General features: G+C 44.5%; 1 protein-coding gene across 2 annotated transcripts in view; it reads left to right on the top strand.

Annotated features, from left to right (window-relative positions):
• LOC126473921 (uncharacterized) overlaps window positions 1-20,893 on the top strand; it is a 44,911-nt gene extending 24,018 nt beyond the window's left edge. For both annotated transcript variants that reach the window (XM_050101276.1, XM_050101278.1), the window contains 7 exons: window positions 16,785-16,973; window positions 17,211-17,563; window positions 17,688-17,798; window positions 17,882-17,943; window positions 18,026-18,085; window positions 18,295-18,534; window positions 18,630-20,893. In XM_050101276.1, coding sequence (XP_049957233.1) covers window positions 16,785-16,973; window positions 17,211-17,563; window positions 17,688-17,798; window positions 17,882-17,943; window positions 18,026-18,085; window positions 18,295-18,534; window positions 18,630-19,306 — 1,692 coding nt within the window. In that variant the 3' untranslated portion in view covers window positions 19,307-20,893. The remainder of the gene's footprint in view (window positions 1-16,784; window positions 16,974-17,210; window positions 17,564-17,687; window positions 17,799-17,881; window positions 17,944-18,025; window positions 18,086-18,294; window positions 18,535-18,629) is intronic.
• The last annotated feature ends 1,537 nt before the right edge of the window (window positions 20,894-22,430 follow it).

The raw sequence follows: 22,430 nt of genomic DNA, 5'->3' as shown, positions 1-22,430 counted from the left end.
GGGTTCTGCTAAATCTCGAGCCCAAAAGTCAGACACAGTCTTCGAAAAAAGAGCATACTCGTGAAGAGTTTTTACGTACCACAACTTCACAACCATCGGTTCCTCCTTCATCTAGACATCATACTTCCAAGAAGGCTACAAAGAAATCCAGTTCCTCTCCTCCTTGCCAAGGCGTGTCCCATCTACAGCACCACCTGGCGGAAATCGCCCTCGGCCGTCTTCTGTGTCGCCGAGGCGCACTGCTGGTGGCCGGTCAACCGGCCGATTGCTGGTGGCAGGAGCTGCTCCTGACCAACCTATGGATCAGGATCTTCTGCCTTCGGCTGAATGCCATTCCATGCTGTCAGTCGCAAGCTCTGAGCAGTCGTTGAGTTGACAGCGACCTTGGTCACAGTCCTCAATTTTCTGTTCACCCTATGTCCATTATCCACTGGAATATCCGCGACATTAGAGCCAATCGGGATGAATTGTCGATCCTCTTACGATCCTACTGGCCGGTCATCTTCTGTCTTCAGGAAACAAAGCTGCGTCCCCATGACCGCTTTGTTCTCCCTCATTTTCAGTCTGTCCGATACGACCTCCCCTCTGTTGAAGGCACTCCAGCCCATGGAGGACTCGTGATTCTTCTCAATGATACTCTCCATTATCACCCAATCCCCTTTAACAGTTCCTTCCAAGCTGTCGCCGTCCGTCTTTCCCTTTCTGGATACACGTTCTCTCTTTGTACTGTATACATTCCATCGTCCACACCAATGGCACGAGCTGATCTCCTTCATCTTCTTGGTCAGCTTCCACCCCCCTATTTGCTGGTTGGGGACTACAATGCCCACCACCCGCTTTGGGGATCTCCACATCCTTGTCCACGTGGCTCCCTATTGCTAGATGTCTTCCACCAAGCGGATCTAGTTTGCCTCAACACTGGGGGTCCCCACATTTTTGTCTGCCTCCACGACAAATTTATCTCATTTGGATCTTGCCGTCGGTACTGTTCCGCTAGCTTGGCGCTTCGAATGGTTCGCCGTTGATGATACACACTCGAGTGACCACTTTCCATGTGTCCTTAGACTGCAGCCTCAACTGCCATATATGCGCCCGCGACGCTGGAAGTTTGCCCAAGCCGATTGGACACTTTTCGTCTCTAGCGACATTCGATGACCGTCGCTTTCCCAGCGTCGACGATGAGGTCACACATATTACCGACGTTATTCTTACAGCTGCGGAACGTTCAATACCACGCACCTCCGAATTGCCCCGGCGCCCCCCAGTTCCTTGGTGGAACGAGGCATGCCGTGACGCAATACGTGAGCAGCGACGTGCTCTTCGCATTTTCCGTCACCATCCTACTTTGGCCAACTGTATCCGCTATAAGCAGCTCCATGCGCGATGCCGTCGCGTCATCTGCGATAGCAAGAAGGCAAGCTGGAAATTCTTTAGTAGCTCATTTAACACCTTCACTCCCTCCTCGGAAGTTTGGAGTCGGCTTCGACAGTTCTCAGGCGCGCCTAGTTTCTCCCCGGTCTCTGGGCTCACTGTCGCGCATGATACCTTAGTGGACCCCGTCACAATTTCTAACTCATTGGGTCAGCACTTTGCTGAGATTTCGAGCTCTTCAAATTACCCGCCAGCATTTCTCCCGAAGAAACATGCAGCGGAAGTGCGACATCTTGCTTTCTCCTCTCAAAATCACGAAAGCTACAATACTGTTTTCTCCATGCGGGAACTCCAACATGCCCTCTCTTCTTCTCGCTCCTCCGCCCCAGGACTGGATGGTATCCATGCCCAAATGTTGCTGCATTTATCCACCCATAGTCTGCGTTTCCTCCTTCGCCTTTATAATCGAATTTGGACCGACAGTACTTTTCCCAGATGATGGCGGGAAGCCTATCGCCACATTTCTCTCACGAGTAGTGTCTGTAAGGTTTTGGAGTGTATGGTGAATTACCGTTTAGCTTGGTGGCTGGAATCCCGCAGTCTTTTAACACCTGCCCAATGCGGATTCCGGAAGCATCGTTCTGCAGTTGACCATCTTGTTGCTCTCTCCACTTATATCATGAACAATTTTCTCCGGAAACGCCAAACGGTAGCAATATTTTTTGATCTGGAGAGAGCATACGATACCTGTTGGAGGACAGGCATCCTCCGCACACTGTTCTCTTGGGGCTTTCGAGGCCGGCTGCTCCTTTTTCTTCGCGAATTTATGGCAGAGCGCACATTTAGGGTGAGGGTGAACACTACTCTCTCCTGTACTTTCTCCCAAGAAAACGGGGTACCCCAGGGCTCCGTGCTGAGTGTTGTACTTTTTGCCATCGCCATAAATCCAATTATGGATTGTCTCCTTCCTGATGTCTTGGGCTCCCTCTTTGTGGACGATTTTGCGATCTACTACAGCTCTCAACGGACAAGCCTTATTGAACGACATCTTCAAGGATGTCTCGATCGCCTCCACTCTTGGAGCATCGAAACCGGCTTCCGTTTTTCTCCCAGTAAGACCGTTTGTGTTAATTTTTGGCGACGAAAGGAGTTTCTTCCACCCTCCTTACATCTAGGACCTGTCAACCTTCCGTTTTCAGACGTTGCTAAATTCTTGGGTCTTATGCTTGACAGAAAACTGTGCTGGTCCTCCCACGTTTCCTATCTTTCGGCTTGCTGTCTGCGATCCCTCAACACCCTCCATGTCCTGAATGGTACCTCCTGGGGAGCGGACCGAGTGGTCCTTCTCCGCCTTTATCACGCCTTAGTGCACTCGAAATTGGACTATGGAAGCATAGTTTACTCCTCTGCTCGGCTGTCTATTCTTCGGCGTCTCTACTCTATCCACCATCGTGGATTACGTTTAGTGTCTGGAGCTTTTTACACCAGTCCTGTGGAAAGCCTTTATGCTGAGACTGCTGAACCTCCGCTGTCCAATCGGCGAGCAGTCCTTCTGAGTCGTTATGCTAGCCATCTGTCTTCCATGCCTGCTAATCCAGCCCATGACATTTTTTCGACGCCTCCTTTGATGTAGGGTATGCAGGCCGCCCCTCCTCCCTACTACCACCGGGAGTCTGCTTCCGTCAACTGCTCCATTCTCTTTCCTCCCGCTTTCCTAAAACTTTCTTGACAACTTGGGATACAGTACCGCCTTGGCTCCGTCCCCGGATCTGCCTGCTCAGAGACCTTTGTCGATTTCCCAAGGATGGTACCCCTTCACTTGTTTATCGTCGGGTATTTGCTGCTCTATGTGCACAAATGACGGACGCCACATTTATTTACACCGACGGCTCGAAAACATCGTTAGGTGTAGGGAGTGCCTATATTGTTGGTGACACCCCAAATCACTTTCAGCTTCCCGACCAGTGTTCGGTTTATACTGCGGAGCTTTACTCTGTTCTCCAGGCTGTCCACTACATCCGCCGCCATCAGTGGATACAGTACGTTATCTGCTCAGATTCTCTCAGCTCTCTCCTCAGTCTCCAAGCTCTTTACCCTGTGCACCCTCTGATCCACCGGATTCAGGACTGTCTGCGCTTGCTCCACCTGGGGGGCGTCTCGGTGGCGTTCCTCTGGCTCCCGGGACACGCTGGTATCTGTGGGAATGAGGCGGCCGATATAGCGGCCAAGGCTGCAGTCTCTCTTCCTCGGCCAGCTATTCAGTCGATTCCCTTCACCGATCTACGGAGCGTTTTATGTCGCAGAGTTGTTCGTTTATGGCACGCGCATTGGTCGACACTTCCCCATAATAAATTGCGGGACGTCAAAGCTCTTCCTTGTGCTTGGACCTCTTCCTCCCGAACGCGTCGTCGGGAGGAGATAATTTTAACTAGACTTCGGATAGGGCACTGTCGTTTAAGCCACCGACATCTTTTAAGCGGCGATCCTCGCCCACTCTGTCCCCACTGCTGTCTGCTGTGGACGGTAAGACACCTTTTACTTGAGTGCACCTATTTTACTCAGTTATGCGCCCGTCTACAGCTGTCGCCTGATATATCGTCCATTTTAGCAGATGACACACGCTCAGCCGATCGCGTTCTCGAGTTTATTAGTGCCAGTGAGATGACGTCAGTCATTTGAAGCTCTTTTTGGGGACAACCAACCCCTTTCTGTAGTGGTTTTTTAAGCTTTCCTTCTGCTTTTAGTTTCTCCCATTTTTTGAGTTTCGTTCCCATTGCTGCCAGTTTCCATTTTCGTTTTTTACCTTTCCCTAAGTCACAGACCAGGTGCTAATGACCATAGCAGTTTTGCGCCCTAAAGCCAAACAAAAAAAAAACTCTTAAGCTTTACACCTGCTTTCTGCATTGCCCTTGGGAAACATGGTTCCCGGAAACGTGGACCCCTGCCCTCCACGGCTGTCGGGGATATTACAAGAACCGTAGTGAACAGTGGCAGGTGGTGTTTGTGTCTGTCCGAACTCAGTATGCAGTGAACCTGTGCCCCTTCAAACTCCTGTTGAAGATGTGGCAGTCACGATGAGGACGAAGCGGGAAATGACTGGCTGCAATGTTTATCTTCCTCCAGATGGTGCAGTACCCCTGAACGCATTGGCTGCACCGATTTATAAACTCCCTAAACCTTTCCTACTTTTGGGAGATTTGAACGGTCATAACCCCTTGTGGGGTAGCACTGCTTAATGGCCCAGGCAGAGGCGTCAAAAATTTACTGTCACAACTCTTCCTCTGCCTATGAAATACAGGTGCCCCCACACATTTCAGTGTGGCACATGGCACATACTTGGCCATTGATTTCTTGGTTTGCAGTCCTGGTCTTCTCCCATTCTTTAGGGTGCCTCCCGGCGAAAGGCAGTCCCTTGGTGGTCACTGGAAGTTGCTGAAGCAATTAAGAAGTGCTGGTGAGCTCTACAGCGGCATAAGCGGCATCCTTCCCTGGTGCATCTCGTAACCTTTACATGGCTCCATGCCTGTGTTCGCCAGCTTATCAGATGACAAACAGGAATGTTGGGAGAGGTACATGTTGACCATAGGGGGCCCAACAGGTGATCTCAGTGTTAACATACATTACTTGTTATCTAATTACACAAACGCAATTGCCAAACATTTAGCTGAGAACTACGTTCGCACCTCTGCAGCAGAGAATTAACCCCCAAGCTTTCGTACTCTCAAACGGCGGATGGAAGTGAAAGTCCTCTTGTTCCCTTCATACCACAGTGAACCCTACAACGCCCCATTTACAGAGTGGGAGATCCTCAGTGCCTTTGCAAATTGACCCGACAGCTCCTGGCCAGATCGAATCCAGTCGGGTGATTAAACATCTCTCGTCTGACTACAAGCTAAGTCTCCTTGATCTTTAACTGGATCTGGTGCGATGGCGTCTTTCCATTGCACTGGTGGGTGATCATTAACCGGATCTGGTGCGGTGGCGTCTTTCCATCGCACTGGCGGGAGAGCAGCATCGTACCAGTGCTCAAACCTGGCAAAAACCTGCTTTATGTGGTTAGCTATTGGCTCATCAGCCTCGCCAATGTTCTTCGTAAGCTACTGAAACATACGGTGTGTCAGCTGTTGGGGTCCCTGCTTTCTCCGTGCCAGGGCAGTTTCCGCCTGAGTCACTCTACCACTGATAACTCTTGTGTCCCTTGAGTCTGCCATCTGAACAGCCTTTTCCAGATGCCAACACCTTGTTGCAGTCTTTTCTTATTTACAAGAAGTGTGTGACACCACCTGGTGACACCATATCCTTGCCACATTATAGGAGTGGGGTCTCGGAGGCCCACTCCAGATATTTATCGAAAATGTCCTGTTACTTCGTACTTGCATGTCCAAGTTGGTGCCTCCCATAGTTCCCTCCCCCATATCCAGGAGAATGAGGCTGGTTTTAGACATCAGATTGACTTGGCTTCCTCACCTTCGTCAGCTTAAGTGTAAGTGCTGGCAGCACCTCTGCCCTCTGCTGCCTGAGCAACACCAACTGGGGTGCACCCCCCAGGGGTCCACAACTCCTTTGTGGATACATGCGTAGCGAGCATGGGACCCCGAGCTAATGTGGCCCTCCTTCCTTTCCGGGCTGCATACCTTCCTTTTCCGCATCCTTCTCTATCCCCCATCTTCGACCCCCCCCCTCCCCTCACCACCGGCTCTTTCCTCCCCTTACTCCCCCTCTGGGAGTATGTTTTGTGCCTACGTCTGGAGACGGACGCTTGAAACTGTAACGCATTTTTCGCTTTCTCTGCTTGCATGTCTTCATCCTTCATTTGTCCTTTTTGCCTTACCCTTTTCTCCCCTGTGGCGTTTGAGATCTCTCTTCTTCACCTTTCCCTTTCTTTGTTTTTCCCTTTGTTTTTCCCTTTCTTTGTTTTTCCCCCTTTCTTTGTTTTTCCCCCTTTCTTTGTTTTTCCCCCTTTCTTTGTTTTTCCCCCTTTCTTTGTTTTTCCCCCTTTCTTTGTTTTTCCCCCTTTCTTTGTTTTTCCCCCTTTCTTTGTTTTTCCCCCTTTCTTTGTTTTTCCCCCTTTCTTTGTTTTTCCCCCTTTCTTTGTTTTTCCCCCTTTCTTTGTTTTTCCCCCTTTCTTTGTTTTTCCCCCTTTCTTTGTTTTTCCCCCTTTCTTTGTTTTTCCCCCTTTCTTTGTTTTTCCCCCTTTCTTTGTTTTTCCCCCTCCTTTCTTTGTTTTTCCCCCTCCTTTCTTTGTTTTTCCCCCTCCTTTCTTTGTTTTTCCCCCTCCTTTCTTTGTTTTTCCCCCTCCTTTCTTTGTTTTTCCCCCTCCTTTCTTTGTTTTTCCCCCTCCTTTCTTTGTTTTTCCCCCTCCTTTCTTTGTTTTTCCCCCTCCTTTCTTTGTTTTTCCCCCTCCTTTCTTTGTTTTTCCCCCTCCTTTCTTTGTTTTTCCCCCTCCTTTCTTTGTTTTTCCCCCTCCTTTCTTTGTTTTTCCCCCTCCTTTCTTTGTTTTTCCCCCTCCTTTCTTTGTTTTTCCCCCTCCTTTCTTTGTTTTTCCCCCTCCTTTCTTTGTTTTTCCCCCTCCTTTCTTTGTTTTTCCCCCTCCTTTCTTTGTTTTTCCCCCTCCTTTCTTTGTTTTTCCCCCTCCTTTCTTTGTTTTTCCCCCTCCTTTCTTTGTTTTTCCCCCTCCTTTCTTTGTTTTTCCCCCTCCTTTCTTTGTTTTTCCCCCTCCTTTCTTTGTTTTTCCCCCTCCTTTCTTTGTTTTTCCCCCTCCTTTCTTTGTTTTTCCCCCCCTCCTTTCTTTGTTTTCCCCCCCCCCCCCCTCCTTTCTTTGTTTTCCCCCCCCCCCTCCTTTCTTTGTTTTTCCCCCCCCTCCTTTCTTTGTTTTTCCCCCCCCTCCTTTCTTTGTTTTTCCCCCCCCTCCTTTCTTTGTTTTTCCCCCCCCTCCTTTCTTTGTTTTTCCCCCCTCCTTTCTTTGTTTTTCCCCCCCCTCCTTTCTTTGTTTTCCCCCCCCCTCCTTTCTTTGTTTTTCCCCCCTCCTTTCTTTGTTTTCCCCCCCCCCTCCTTTCTTTGTTTCCCCCCCCCCCTCCTTTCTTTGTTTTTCCCCCCCCTCCTTTCTTTGTTTTCCCCCCCCCCTCCTTTCTTTGTTTTCCCCCCCCCCCCCTCCTTTCTTTGTTTCCCCCCCCCTCCTTTCTTTGTTTCCCCCCCCTTTCTTTGTTTCCCCCCCCCCTTTCTTTGTTTCCCCCCCCCCTTTCTTTGTTTCCCCCCCCCTTTCTTTGTTTCCCCCCCCCTTTCTTTGTTTTCCCCCCCCCCTTTCTTTGTTTCCCCCCCTTTCTTTGTTCCCCCCCCTTTTCTTTGTTTTCCCCCCCCCCCCTTTCTTTGTTTCCCCCCCCTTTCTATGTGTGTCTGAAGGCCTACCCACGCATTTTCATGCATAGCCGGCGACGGGGTAACGCATAATTCACCGCCCCGGGTAGTCAGGTAGGACACATACGTACCCCATGGTAATGGCCAGGCCCAGGGAGGGGTGATTACCCGATCTGATACCTTCCGAAAGTGCTGATTGGTCCCTCTGTCAGTTTCTCTGGAGGTGTGACCTGTGGTGTGAAAAATCACCTAAGGCGGGAGTGCCCTCAGAGAGGACCCCCACAAGGGAGGAGCGTGCCATTGGAGACGCCGGTAATCATGGGGGATTCTTCTGCAATGGTTTCCTCATCTTCCACTATGTCTGCTCACAAGTGTAAGTTCACTGAGTCTCAGCCACAGACAGTTCTTCCATCGTTGCCACAGTTCCTTGTTGTTTCTCGGTCTGACGAAGGTCACGACTTCTCCACGGTCAAACCTTTCATTACTCAGAAAGATGTCAACGCAATTGCAGGCCGTGTAAAGTCTTGTTCCAGATTACGGAATGGCACCTTGTTGTTAGAAACACACAGTGCCCTCCAGGCACAAAAATTGCTGCGTACTTCACTGCTCCACACCTTCCCTGTCCGGAAGGAAGCACACCGCACTTTAAATTCCTCGCGTGGAGTCGTTTATACATGCTCCCTCAACGGATTGTCTGACGAGTATATTCAACACTACCTGTCTGACCAGAGCGTAATGACTGTTCATAGTCATGAAAAGGGTTGACACGAACATCATTCTAACCCATACTGTCTTCTTGACATTTGACAAAGTTCAACTCCCATCGAAAATCAAAGCAGGCTATGAGATAATTTCCGTTTGCCCTTACGTCCCAAACCCTACACGTTGCTATCGGTGTCAACAGTTCAATCATACCAGCCAGTCCTGTTCCAACCCGGCCAAATGTTACGTGTGGCAAGGATGCCCATGAGGGTGCTTGTCCACCTCCATCCCCTCGTTGCATCAACTGTATGGGTGACCATGCTGCTTCCTCTCGAGATTGCCCCATTTTTAAACATGTAAAGCTCATTCAGGAAATCAGTGAATGAAAAGGTGTCGACCTTTGCTGCTCAAAAATTATTCGCCAGTCGAAAGCCCACTGTGCCTCAGACAGGAAAATACAGTACTGTCCTTGCCTCTCCTCGGCCAACAAAGGAGGCGACCACGCAGACTTGTGATCTCACCTTTAGTGACACAGACGTCAGATTGGCTGGGGTGCAGATCCCTGTATGCTGCTGCAGCTCAGCAGAGCCCTTGTTCAATCCTGCCTTGACTATGGGAGTCTGGTTTATGGCTCGGCAGCACCTTCAGCATTGCATTTACTCGACCCAGTGCACCACTGTGGTGGTCGCCTAGCGACAGGAGTTTCTAGTATGAGTCCGGCGACCAGTGTCCTTGTGGAGGCCAGTCCCTCCGTTGCAGGTTAGGTGTGTACAACTGCTGGCCAATTACTTTGCATGTGTTCGTAGTTCTCCTGTGTATCCGAATCACCTGTCTCCTCTTCCCACCCACGGCAGTTCATCTCCCATCAATTGAAGTTAGCCTTGGGTCATTTCTATCTGAACTGGAGTCCTTGCTTTTTTACCACCTGCACTCGATGTGTACACCTCCATGGTGTACACCTATGCCGTGGCTTCGCCTTGACCTGTCACGTGGCCTTAAGGACTCAGTTAAACCCACAGCTCTCCGCTGCCACTTCATCTAGACTTTTTGACATGTACCGAGGCCACAAAGTGGTTTACATCAATGGCTGATGGTCATCTTGGCTTCATGTATGTCCATGGACGACATGCTGAACAGCATTCCTCGCCCTACACTGCAGAGCTGGTGGCTATATCTCGTGCACTTTGAGCACCTCTCTTCATATCCTGGAGAGTCGTTTCTTCTGTGTACTGACTCCTTCAGCAGCCTACAAGATCGACCAGTGCTACTCTTGTCATCGTTTGGTAGCGACCATCCAGGAGTCCATCTATGCCCTGCAACAAATGGCATTCCATTAAGGAGACTATGAATGTGTGGCAGTCCTTCACACGGGCCTCTCACAGGGACTCTGTGGTTCTGTGCTGGCTCCACATTGGCCACGCTTGGATGACCCACGGCTACCTCCTGCGCCTTGAAGACCCGCTTCAGTGTGTATGCGGTGTCTGGTTGACAATGGCCCATATTCCGGTGCACTGTCCCATGTTGACTGTTCTGCAACAAAATCTTCGGCTACCAGACTCTTTGCCACTAATATTATCTGACACTTCATCAGCTGATTTGGTTTTACATGTTTTTTTGTGAGGGTGGGTCTTATCATTGGATCCAAGTTTTAGTGCACGTTCTTTGTTCCTCTGTGTCCTCCATCCTAATGCTTTCAGGGTGGATGTTTTAATGTGTTGCAGTGTGTCTGGCTTCCCTTTTTATTCTCATGATCAGTCAGCCATTTGTCGTTTAATGTATTCTACCTGTTTCTTGTGTTTCTGTGTTTTTGTTCTCCCCTTTTGTCCATTTAAGTTTTCGTTGCCCTTCCGCCATTCTTATGATTTTACTTTTCTGTCTGTTTTTGTTGTCAGTCTTGTTTCTTATTCTCATCCTTGTGGCATTGTTTTATTCGGAACAAGGGACCAGTGACTTAGCAATTTGGTCCCTCCCCCCTCTTTTAAACAAACAAACAAACCAACCAACTAACCAACATGCTATCCCTCCCCTCTCCTCCCCATGCTGCCTCCTTGCCCTCACCACCCACACCAAATTGCCACACCCATCAGGCAGTTAAGATGCATATGTAACTTGCTGGGTATATTATGTACCAGGAAATGATGCTGACAGCATTTAGTGGTCAAACCTTTTAATGTTAATGTTAACTGTAGTTAGCCTGCTGGGTTAACTAATTCCAGATACCGTAAATTAATTCTTGGTAATGTTGAAGTTTGTCTCCTAAGACAAATGGCTGCATTTATGAGCAGAATTTGGTTTGATTTGATTTTGACAGGGAAGCTAAAACGGCTTAGGTCTAACCCGCCGCTGCCCACACCGAAACGAAGTTTGTGCGGTATTGCTTCCTGTGTATCTAGTTAAGCCAACCAATGCCCTTAAATAGTGCAAGAAGTCCCTTTACCAGTTTTTTGTTACACAATTTCTTCAGGTCTAGTTGTCCAGAAGATTCTGTATCTTTTGTTCTCCAATGCCATGCATTTGAAGATTAGGTGTGATGCAGTTTCTCCACCCTCATCACAGATCCTACATTTAGGGTCTTCTTCCGTTATATCCATTGTGTGTAGGTGTTTTTTGAAATTCCCATGGCCGGTCATTAGTCCAGTCATGTTTGATCTTTCCTGTTCAATCCCAGGATTATAGAGCTTCTTTTCAAACATGGCTTGGGCATCATTACCTTACCATGTTCTTGTTTATGGACCTTTGTCAAATAGTATACATGCTGTTTCCTGAGCCATTTCCATAGTTCGTTTGATCGTAACCTTGGTGATTGTCAGGACACATTCCAATCCAATAAAGGGAGTTGTTACCCGATCCTGGCCAATCTGTTTGCTTGTTCATTGCCACAGATCCTGAGTGGCCAGGGACCCACACTAGATTTATCCTGTTGCTTCCCCCTAGCTCCACCAGAGTCCTGTGGCATTCTACAACAATCTTACATCTTATTGCAGGAGCTGCCAGTGATTCAGAACTGCTGGCTGTCTGAATAGATGTAGATGCTACGGTCATTGTAGCACCTATGCATATTCTTCTCCACACATGCCCTGATTGCAGTAATTTCAGCTTGGAATACAGAGGCCAGTTTTCCTAGAGAGATGATGCCCTCCAGTCTGAGCCGAATCCCGTACGCCCTTGCCCCAACACCTTGGTCTGATTTTGACCCATTGGTGAACCAAACAATGTCCCCCATATGGTGTCGAACTGTTTGTTCCCACTGCTTCCTGCTTCCAATTATTATATTGTAAGGCGTGCTGAAGCAGTTCGGAGTTATTATATAGTCAGCAGGCATTTCCCCAGCCATTCCTATGTTTACCTCACTGTTATTGTGTGATCCTGGATATCCCGATGAGATCCATTTTTTGCCAGTTTGTATGCCCCAGCTGCTGTGTCCATCTTGACCCAAAGGTGTAGTGGAGGCACGTCCAGCACGGCTTTCATCCAAGCAGTTGGTGTGCTGCAGCCTGTTATGCCTAAGCAGGCCAGTCTCTGCAAATTTGCAAGCTCCTTAGCTGCAACCCGCTGTTCTACCTTCTTCCACCACACCATGGCCCTGTAGGAAATCATATGTCTAACCCCTGTGGTGTATATCCAGTGCATACCTCTTGGGCTTAGGCCCCAGTTTTTACCACAAGCCCTTCTTTTACTCACTAGAGTACTTTTTGCCTTGGAGCAGATACTCTTGATGTGAAGGGTCCAATTTAGTTTCTCATCTAAGGTTACCCCTAGATATTTGACTATCCCCTTCACAGGTACAGTTTCATTGAAGAGCTATAGATTCCAACTTGAGTGTTGGCTCTGCCTCTTTGTAAATGGCACCACAACAGTCTTCTTAGGATTAATACTCAGATCATGCTTATTGCACCAATTTTGCACAATGTCCAATCCTCTGTGTGCCATATTTCTGTCAGTAAATTTGCCAAGCATTACTATGACAAGGTCATCTGCATATCCTTGGCAGAAGCATTGTCTGGAATTTAGTTCCTCAGTGAGTTCATTCAACCACTAGATTCCACAATAAAGGGGACAGAACTCCTCCTTGTGGGCAGCCTCTAGTGATGTTACTAACCATCTTTTCATTCATCATGGTAGCCTCTACCTTCTTTCCACTAAGCATGGCCCTTGTCCACCTACATATAGTGGTCCCTAGGTCATGCACCTCTGCTGCCCTTACAATGGAATTGGTCATGTTATTGAAGGCCCCCCTCAGTATCCAGGAAGATGCAGAGGGCTGTTTCTTGGAAGTGAAGTGCTTTCTCCAGCCTCCCAACGAGTTAGTGGAGAACTGTCTCACATGATTTACCTGGTTGATATGCATTTTGGTTTGAATGTAGAGGGGCCCTAATTAGCCTCCTCTCCCCAACATATAGATTAACCAGTTTTTCCAATGTTTTGGGAATGAAGGACAGATTGGTTGGTCTCATATCCTTGGCCTTCGTATGATCAGTTCTCCCTGGCTTTGAAGACAACCTTCACTGCCCTCGAAACATTGGGAATGATTCCTACTGCTAGGCTAACCCTGAATAACCTGCATAGGACTCTTAAAGAGATTCTCTCCTGCCTGTTGCACTCTCTTAGAGTGTCTGAGAACCATTGTCTTGCTGGGATCACATTCTGGTCTGTGTTGTCCAGCAGAGCATATTGAGGAAAGTGAGTTTTGAGGAGCAGTTCCAGTGTCTCATGTGCTGTCTTTGTATGTTCCCCATTCTCCTTCAACGTACCTCCTAGATTGATTGGTACTCTAGTTAGGATTCTGTAAAGTGTGGCTTGAGCAGCTGTGCTCTAGATTTCCTCATAGAATGCCTTCCAGGATGACTTCTTTGCTTGTCTGCTTGCAAGGTTGTAGTTGACAAGGGCCTCACAATATTTAGCTCATTGTCCTTAACGTCTCGCAATGTTCAGCAGTCTTTGTACCGGTTTCCTGTTAATTTCCATGAGCAGAGTTCATTGTAGCAGTTATTGAATATAGGTGCAGTGGAACTTTGATTTTACATTGTCCGTTTCCACATTTTTCATGATGAAACATTATAACTTTGTAGCCCTTGTGAAAAACCCATAAGATCTGTGCTAAAAATTTGCTAATTTTACATTTCTTGTTGGTAATATTTATATCAAAAAGTTTTTACTTCACGTGTCACTTTACTTTGTCCCGTTTTCTTCCTATTGATCTTTGATGTGACTGAACAAGTGGCTCCAAAGGCAGATGGTTCGCATCACGGATGGTGGCGGAATTAGGGAATATTTTAGGCCATTGTGGAGAAGGGAGACATGAGACGAAATGCTGATGTATCCATGATTGATCTTTCTTGCACAACAATTCACAACTTAACTGTGCAATTTTGAAACTACTGCTAGGCTGCAGCAGTAATGGAAAGAGACAGTCTATGCAAAGTGTTCCGGACTGAGGGGCCTAACCACCACCTTTCCTTGTGCCTCTTATAACTCTGCCTCATCTTTTTGCATGTATTTCCGGTGTACTTTATTTGGCAACAATATTATCATCTCTTTTAAATTTGAAGAGTGTCTCTCAAGGAAACATAGCTCAGCCCATTTCTGGCTAGTTAACTCTCAATGCCTAGTGATTTAAGTCACCCAATAGCCATTACAGCCACCACACCACACTAACACATGTAAAATGAGCACACCTACTGGATGTGTGGAGAGGGGGTGTGGCTCTTCAGCAAATGCAGGTAGAGGTGAAAGCATTTTCTGAAATGCTGAAAATATACTTTCCGTGCAGACTGTTCTGTGACAGAGATGTTCATGGAAATATATACTTTGCACCATACACTGTAGATCGGGAAGATTGGCAGCAGCGATATAGGGCATGAAGTGAAACTGTAGCACCTGAGCTTTCTTTCAAATTTGCATTTTACACAGTGTACAGAAGTTCTCTGAGCCAGATTCTAATAAGCGTGTAATGTCACCTGGAAAGTAAACTCATTTTTTTCAGGTCTGTTTCTCTCGTCGAGCTTAAAATAACACTTACGCTCACCACCGTTTATTAAGTGAGGCTCACAAGAAAAGCATTAACCCTTTAAGTGGGTATGACAGATATCTGTCCACACTCTGTTAATTCAGTGGGTTCAACGCATATATACGTCCACTGCGTTTGGTGGCTAGTAGAAAGTGGGATTGAAGAGATAACGGCCTGCCGTTTGACGCTGTGGTATTGAGCTTCATCCACTAGATGGGAGCTCTCTTCAGGCAATACAGCATGTTCTAGGCTAGTTATGACATTGTCTACTTAAGTGCGCATGCAGTGAAGCAGCCACAAAAGTGGGCCTTCTTCGTCTGTGTTTACTGCTGCGTTAGTGAATGATCTTTTGCAATGGCGAAAAGAAGTCATTTATCAGATTCGGAGATTTAACAGCTGCTTTTAGAAAGTGATGATAGTATCAGTAAGAGTTCTGAAAGTTTTCAAAATATGGAGAATTAGTTGACACATACTTTTCTTCAGGAATCTGGCTGGTGCAAAGCTGTTTCATCTTTTACTGAAATTCCTCCTCTTCGCTGACAATACCTCGTATGACCCACTAGGCACTATTAGCAGAAAACTATTCAATGTTCACCCCATTATGGAGCATCTGCAGTTTAAATTCAGATCAGTATACATGCCAGAAAGGAACATCACTGTTGACAAATCGTTGTTTTGGGAAGGACGGCTTGGATGAAGGCCATATATTCCATCAAAGCATAGCAGATTTGGCATCAAATTGTATGAACCCTGTGAAAGCAGTTTCGCTTATGTATAGGACTTCGTTTACACTGGAAAGGACACTAATTATGGTAGCCCCTATCCAGATGAAAAAAACCTCTCAAATTGTTTGGAGCTTGCACACGATCTACCCGGGAAAGGCCACTGCATTTTTCTAGGCAACCGGTACACCAGTCCAGATTTGGTACACAAACTAACCAGCAATAACACCAATGTTGTCGGTACAATGTGGCAAGACAGGAAGGGGTCCCCTGGCTTCGTAAAAAAGGAAAAACTGAAGAAAGGGAAGTACATAACAGGGTACAGAGGCAAGCAGATGGTAATGAAATGGAAGGACAAAAGAGACATTATGGTCAGCACTTTCTATGATGTGTTTAAATGTAAACTCAAAGAAGGGAATCGTTTAAAAGCCACATGTTGTCATTGACTAAAACAAGAATACGGGGGCATGGATAGTTGCGATTCTTAGTTACAAAGCTACCAGATGGCCAGGAGCAGACTGAAAAAAATTATCAGAAGCTTTTCCGCCACTTGGACATTGCATGCTTCAATGCATACATTATGTACAAGAAGCATAGTGACGAACAAAGTAGAATGAGCTTCATGATTAGTCATGGGGAACAGTTGACCGTATCTTCACCACAAGAAATGACGTCAGTAGGATACCCACCTCGAACGCCGAAAACGCGCCTTACGGCCAGTCATTTTTCAGACCTTTTGCGGCCCACAACAAAAAAGACCAACAAGGTGGTGTGTGGTGTGCAAGAGAAAAGACCATCGCAAAGATACTTCATACTGGTGCTCAGAATGCAAAGTGTCCTTGTGTGCAGCACCTTGTTTTACAATATTTTACACTGAAATGATTTGTAATATTGTGAAAATAAAGTTTTGTTAACTTCTACAATATATTTTATTTATTTCCAATATCAATTTAAATTAAACAACGAAAACATGAAGGAAAACTTTTATGCGTGTGAACAATATGCAGCACCACCGCGCACAGGCCCCCTGGCACCTATTACCCACTGCGGAAGAGGCTCATGCGTGCAAACTACCCATTTAACAGGTTAAACAGTTACAGCAATGGTGACAAATTGTCATGAAGCAGGTGTAAGCATGTATACTTATGGTTTAACTACTTAGCTTCTGTGTTGTTTTTGGTTTAATTCAATATGTTCATCAGTTTTGGTTTTTTCTGGGAAAGCACAAAGGATAATCTCTAAAACACATATTTTGAATGTATTAATTGGAGTCGTAGCTTGTCGGAAAACAGCTTGATTACCTTGTACCCAGATACCAATTTCAATCTTTTGACAAGTTTTTACTTGCTGTTTTACATCTGATTTTTTAAGAACTGGTGAAATTTACTACCACAAATTATTCTATGAATGTTGTATTGTACTTTTAATTTCCTTCACTTACACAGATTTTATACAAAGTATTGGAGATGATTGCGATTTTCAATTGTATAGGCTAATTACATGTGTTTTTGCTCATTTTGTGGGTTTTAACATTTTCCTCAATTTTGTTTTTAATTCTGGACCACTCAGCAATGTAAAACAAAGTTTTCACTGTATTTAACATTTGTCATTAATATCATCTTTTGCAGTATGTCCTGCCAGCCACAGTACACATCAACAACCAGAAAAGGTTGTCTCGTGGTGATGGTCCTATTGTCCTTATTCTTGCTCCTACACGAGAATTGGCCCAGCAGATACAGACAGTGGCCAGAGATTTTGGGACATCAACATTGATCCGTAATACGTGCATCTTTGGAGGAGCCCCAAAGGGACCACAAGTTAGTAAGATTTTATCTTAATATGTAGTGAAATGAGCAGGTGTAGTTTTTGTGGTCTTCCACTAATTTTAACATCTAATACAAAGTAAAATTACTGAGTTAAACAATTCAGTAATTTATAATTGTGTGAATAAGCATAGCATATATGCTTTATTTTGGGACTTCCATTTTACATTCTATACTGATAACCTTTTTTGCATGGCGGTGATGTAAGCAGTTTAAATTCTCCTTATACAGGCTCGTGATCTGGAGAGAGGAGTGGAGATAGTGATTGCCACACCTGGTCGTCTCATAGACTTTCTGGAGAGGGGAATTACAAACTTGCGGCGTTGTACGTACTTAGTGCTTGATGAAGCAGATCGCATGTTAGACATGGGATTTGAACCACAGATTCGCAAAATAATTGAACAGATCAGACCAGATCGCCAGGTATTGATGTGGTCAGCTACATGGCCTAAAGAGGTGCAGGCATTAGCAGAAGACTTCCTTACAGATTATATACAGATAAATATTGGTTCATTGACACTTGCTGCCAACCATAACATTATGCAGATTATTGACGTTTGCCAGGAGCATGAAAAGGAAACAAAGTGAGTGGTGTTTTTTTTTTCTGTGCTTCTTTGAAATTTTGTACTTTTTCTTGGTCAAGTAAAGTTCATTGTAAGTGTCTAGAACTTAATTTGTTCCTCATAAAGTTTTATTTTTTACACTCAGACTGTCACAGCTGATGAGAGAGATATGTTCTGAGAAGGGGAATAAAACGATAATCTTCGTTGAGACAAAGAAGAAGGTTGATGACATAACTAAATCCATTCGAAGAGAAGGGTGAGATAATATCTTGTACTTTGCCTTCATTGTAACTGTAATTTTAATATAAAACTAGTAACTGATCAATTAAATTGTTCCAGGTGGCCAGCAATCAGTATTCATGGAGACAAGTCACAGCCTGAAAGAGATTATGTGTTAACAGGTTGGTTGTATTGTTAATTAATGTTCAATCCGTGAATAATAGTTTTTGATAAGCTTCTCCACACCTTGATCTTTGGTTTCAGAGTTCAGGAATGGGAAGTGTCCCATTCTAGTTGCCACTGATGTTGCAGCCAGAGGTCTGGGTAAGTTGGTAAAATTGATTGTAATTAATTTAAGAAAATCGTTTTTTAGACATAGAACAGCTATTCAACCCTTTCACTTTATATTCAGAACTGTTCAACCTTCTGCCACAGTTTTTTTTAATAAGCTTTGGAATTAAATTCTTGTTTAATGTGTTTAAGTAAACAAGTCCTTTTTTTGTGTGTACATAATCTGAATTTATTAATTTCAGATGTTGAAGATGTGAAATATGTCATCAATTTTGACTATCCTAACACTTCAGAGGACTACATACACCGTATTGGAAGAACTGGTCGTTGTAACCTGAGTGGGACAGCATATGCATTTTTTACACCAAACAATGCACGCCAGGCGAAAGAACTTATTGCTGTTTTGGAGGAAGCCAATCAGCCAGTCAACCCAAAACTGATTGATTTAGCAGCATTAGCTAGAACTGCTTTTACTGGAAAGGGTAAGGTTTTGATATGAAATAGGTGGGAAATATGCTAATGCAATTTCATGGTGTACATGGTCAGGGAAGGTAATTTTGTGTGGTTTTTTTTACAGGACGCAATCGTTGGAACACGCGTAGCAAGGATGCAACTGGCACTGGTACACAAAATGTATCAAGAAACATACCAAACAACTGGCAGCCGATGCAGAATGTCAATGATCAAGAATATCGTCATTCCTCTGTGCCGAGATACATCTCAAATGGTAATCTCAAAAATAATTCTGAAGCTGGCTATAGAAACGGCAATGGATATATGCAACAGCAGCAGCACCAACAGCAACCACAGCAGCAGCAGCAGCAACAGCAGAATGGTTACAGTCAGTCAGGGTTTGCTCATCAGAACGGATATGGCCAGCAGAATATGTACACACCACAGAGTTACAGTCCACAAAATGGAAGACCATATAATAACCAGACTGGGAGAAATGGTTACCAGCAGGGCCAAAGAATAAAGAGAAACAGTGCTCAGTCTTATGGTCCAGCAACTGGTGGAAATCAGGCTGCAGCCCAAGGAATGTATGCTGTACCACCACCATTTATGATGCAGGCTGGTGCAGCAGATGCTAACTTACAGAGCATATTAGGCCACAAGTTCTTCCAGTCAACAAGGCCACCTCCACAGGCCAATCCATGTGCTTACCAAAACATGGCAACAAATCCATTTGGCCAATACCACCAGCCAATGCCATATGCATACAGTTACAGCCAGCCTGCAGCTGTTCAACAGTAAGCCCCCAACCCGTCTCCCTTTTAGAATGGTACGGCCTCAACAAGTCCTGCTTAATTTAATTCCAGTTGTGCTCTTTAAACTGTAGATTGTTCAGAAGTAAATTTTGTTCCGTAGAATTCATGTAGTTAAATCAGTTTTCTCTTTAATGTTTCATCTTAATATCGGTGTGTGGGAAGTACTTTCTCAGTATTTGGTGTCAATCAGATTTTGAAAATTAATAGCCACATTCCAGTTTCCGTTACTACTATCTTGTAGAGATTAAATATTTCTGTATGCTGTTGAGATGCACGAAACATTCAGAAGGGGGGTGGGTTGGGGGCTAATAATATGTTTTGTTAATATAAGGATAATATAGGTACTTTTCTTACTAGATGCCGAAGTATAGACTACTGTTATAGTGCAAATTGATTTTTTATTTTTTCATATGTTACACACTTGAGTACCAAATGAGCTGTTTGTAATATGAAAGATTTTCAGGCAGCTGGTACTGTTATTTCCAGTATCATTAGGAGTAAAAGGCATCATTGGGAAGAAATGCAAAAGTGCAGTATGCATTGTGCATAATGCGAGACAATATTTAAGTCTTTGTTGTTTTTTCTGTGTTTTCAATAATTCTAATGGTTGTTTCTCAAAGAATGTTCCTTAACCCCCTGAAGATCTGTCCGCCCTCAAGGGTCGTGTAAATAGTAGTTTACTAAACGTTCAAATGTATAAATTATTATATAATTGGAGCTCATATTGTGGCCCATAACTCAATATACACTCAGTACTGTGATATAAGATTTAGAGTAATTTTAAACTTATATTTGCAAGTCCAAGAGAAAGGTCGGTATCAAACTATGCCAACACTTGTGCACAGTATTTTGATAAAGGGAACACAATGTTTTAACTATAGTCTGTAGTATGTGATACTTTCTCAAAGACTGATATGAGGATATATTTTAAGTAACTTAATGCTGGAGAGGATTTTTGTCGCAACAGTGCTGCTGATCTTCAGCACGACTTATGAGACTTTGTTTTTTTAAAATTTGCTGTGCTGTATTGAGAGTTTGTTCTAATGCTTCTTGTTTGTTTCTTAATGTAAATCACAAGAATACTTAGCATAGGTACCTAAATTAGACTGCGTGACTGTTTCATGGTTAACTCGGAAATATTTTTCCATGGTTAATTGGGAAATTTTCCACCAACCTTTCTCATTGGAGGACGTGCAGAAGGTTTGAGTTATATTAAGTAATTTGTCTGAATATGCAGTCTCATTAGATTGTGTAAGTGTAAGAATTTTTATGTAAAACAGTGTGGATTCTAAATACCATACTGAACTGAAGACTAGTCTTCTTACTGAAAAGTATTCAGTAAAACTAGCAGATGTGCTGGTATTTGTAATGATTCATGACATAATATCATAATTTCATGTTACGACCCTTGTGAAAGAGATAGATAACACTTCCTGGAAGTGTGGGAAGTACCTTACTCTTCTGTAGGTTTCTTTAAAGTGCATTTCTTAAATGTATTACAGTATTATGGTAGTAAAAAGTTATTGCATACAATTTTGTACTTTGATTCAATATATGTCAGCTTATTTTTTAATATGTCTATTTATTTTAGCGGCTTTGCCCCATGCTGCTTATTAAAGTATTCAACAACTAAGACTATAAATTTATACTATTAATAGCAACTACTGTTACACATGTGAAAATTAGTACAGTAAAAATTACGTTCAGTACTTGAGGAGCAAATGGACTGCAATTACAGGGCTATTCTGGCAATATGAAGTTGTTGCTATGTTCGTTCAGATTTGTGTCTGGTGGAATGTGCCACAGTAATGGAGCAGTTTACCTGTTCACTCGTCTCAACTGCAAAATAATGCTTAGGCAGTAAATTGTTTTTATGCACTACTTCTAGCCTGCAAAAATTACACAATGACACAGCACCATCTTATTGCAGATTTCATTTTGTGCAGAGAATTTGCTAAACGGCAAATAAGATGTGGGTAATGCAGGGGAAATGCGACAGATGTCAATCACTATGTGAATACAGACATCCTCATTAATTTTACGTAGCTTCGCTTTCGTAAAGCTTTACTCCAACATAACCGTAGTGACTTGGCTTTACAAGATGGCATTATCACAGCAATTTTGTTCTATGCATCTGTAAATTTTCTCAGTGTTATCCCAAATCACATTTGGTGAGTTTCTCCAAAACAATGTAATGAAAGATGTTAATGGTGAACCAACATGTTTGCAAATGACAGAATGCAAAATTGTGCGTTCTTGTAAAGCACGTGTTTTGCAGTTCATTCAACATTGCTGTGACCAATAATTTGATAAAGTAAATACGTAGTACATTTTACACAAGATCAAAAACTAAAGTGATTAAAGGAGGGAGGATTCTGTAACTGATAAATAAATTGACAAATTGGAAGACTCATAACAAGACCTACTGCTAGAGGACAATTTTCATGGGCTACAAACTGATACAATGGCCTTAATTCTTGGCACGTTTTAATATTAAGTTTTTGGATAACATCTAGTTGGATTTATTGGGCTTGGGCATTCTTATTCCAGGGCTTGGTCGTGTTACGGTGGTGTGGCAACAGTAACGTTGCTATCGACATGACTGATACATTGCTATATGGCAAGGAAAAATTGCTGATTGAGCAGGTTGCTGTCCACCAAGGGTGGAAAATATTTCATAGTGCTGGACTATTTTTGCTTCTGTCCTTCTCCATGAATGCTTCTGTCCTTCTCCGTGAATGCTTCTGTCCTTCTCCGTGAATGCTTCTGTCCTTCTCCGTGAATGCTTCTGTCCTTCTCCGTGAATGCTTCTGTCCTTCTCCGTGAATGCTTCTGTCCTTCTCCGTGAATGCTTCTGTCCTTCTCCGTGAATGCTTCTGTCCTTCTCCGTGAATGCTTCTGTCCTTCTCCGTGAATGCTTCTGTCCTTCTCCGTGAATGCTTCTGTCCTTCTCCGTGAATGCTTCTGTCCTTCTCCGTGAATGCTTCTGTCCTTCTCCGTGAATGCTTCTGTCCTTCTCCGTGAATGCTTCTGTCCTTCTCCGTGAATGCTTCTGTCCTTCTCCGTGAATGCTTCTGTCCTTCTCCGTGAATGCTTCTGTCCTTCTCCGT

The sequence above is a fragment of the Schistocerca serialis genome, chromosome 4, assembly GCF_023864345.2.
Source record: "Schistocerca serialis cubense isolate TAMUIC-IGC-003099 chromosome 4, iqSchSeri2.2, whole genome shotgun sequence".
NCBI lineage: Eukaryota > Metazoa > Arthropoda > Insecta > Orthoptera > Acrididae > Schistocerca > Schistocerca serialis.
Note: the sequence above shows the minus strand (reverse complement) of the source record. Positions and strands in the feature narration are given on the sequence as shown.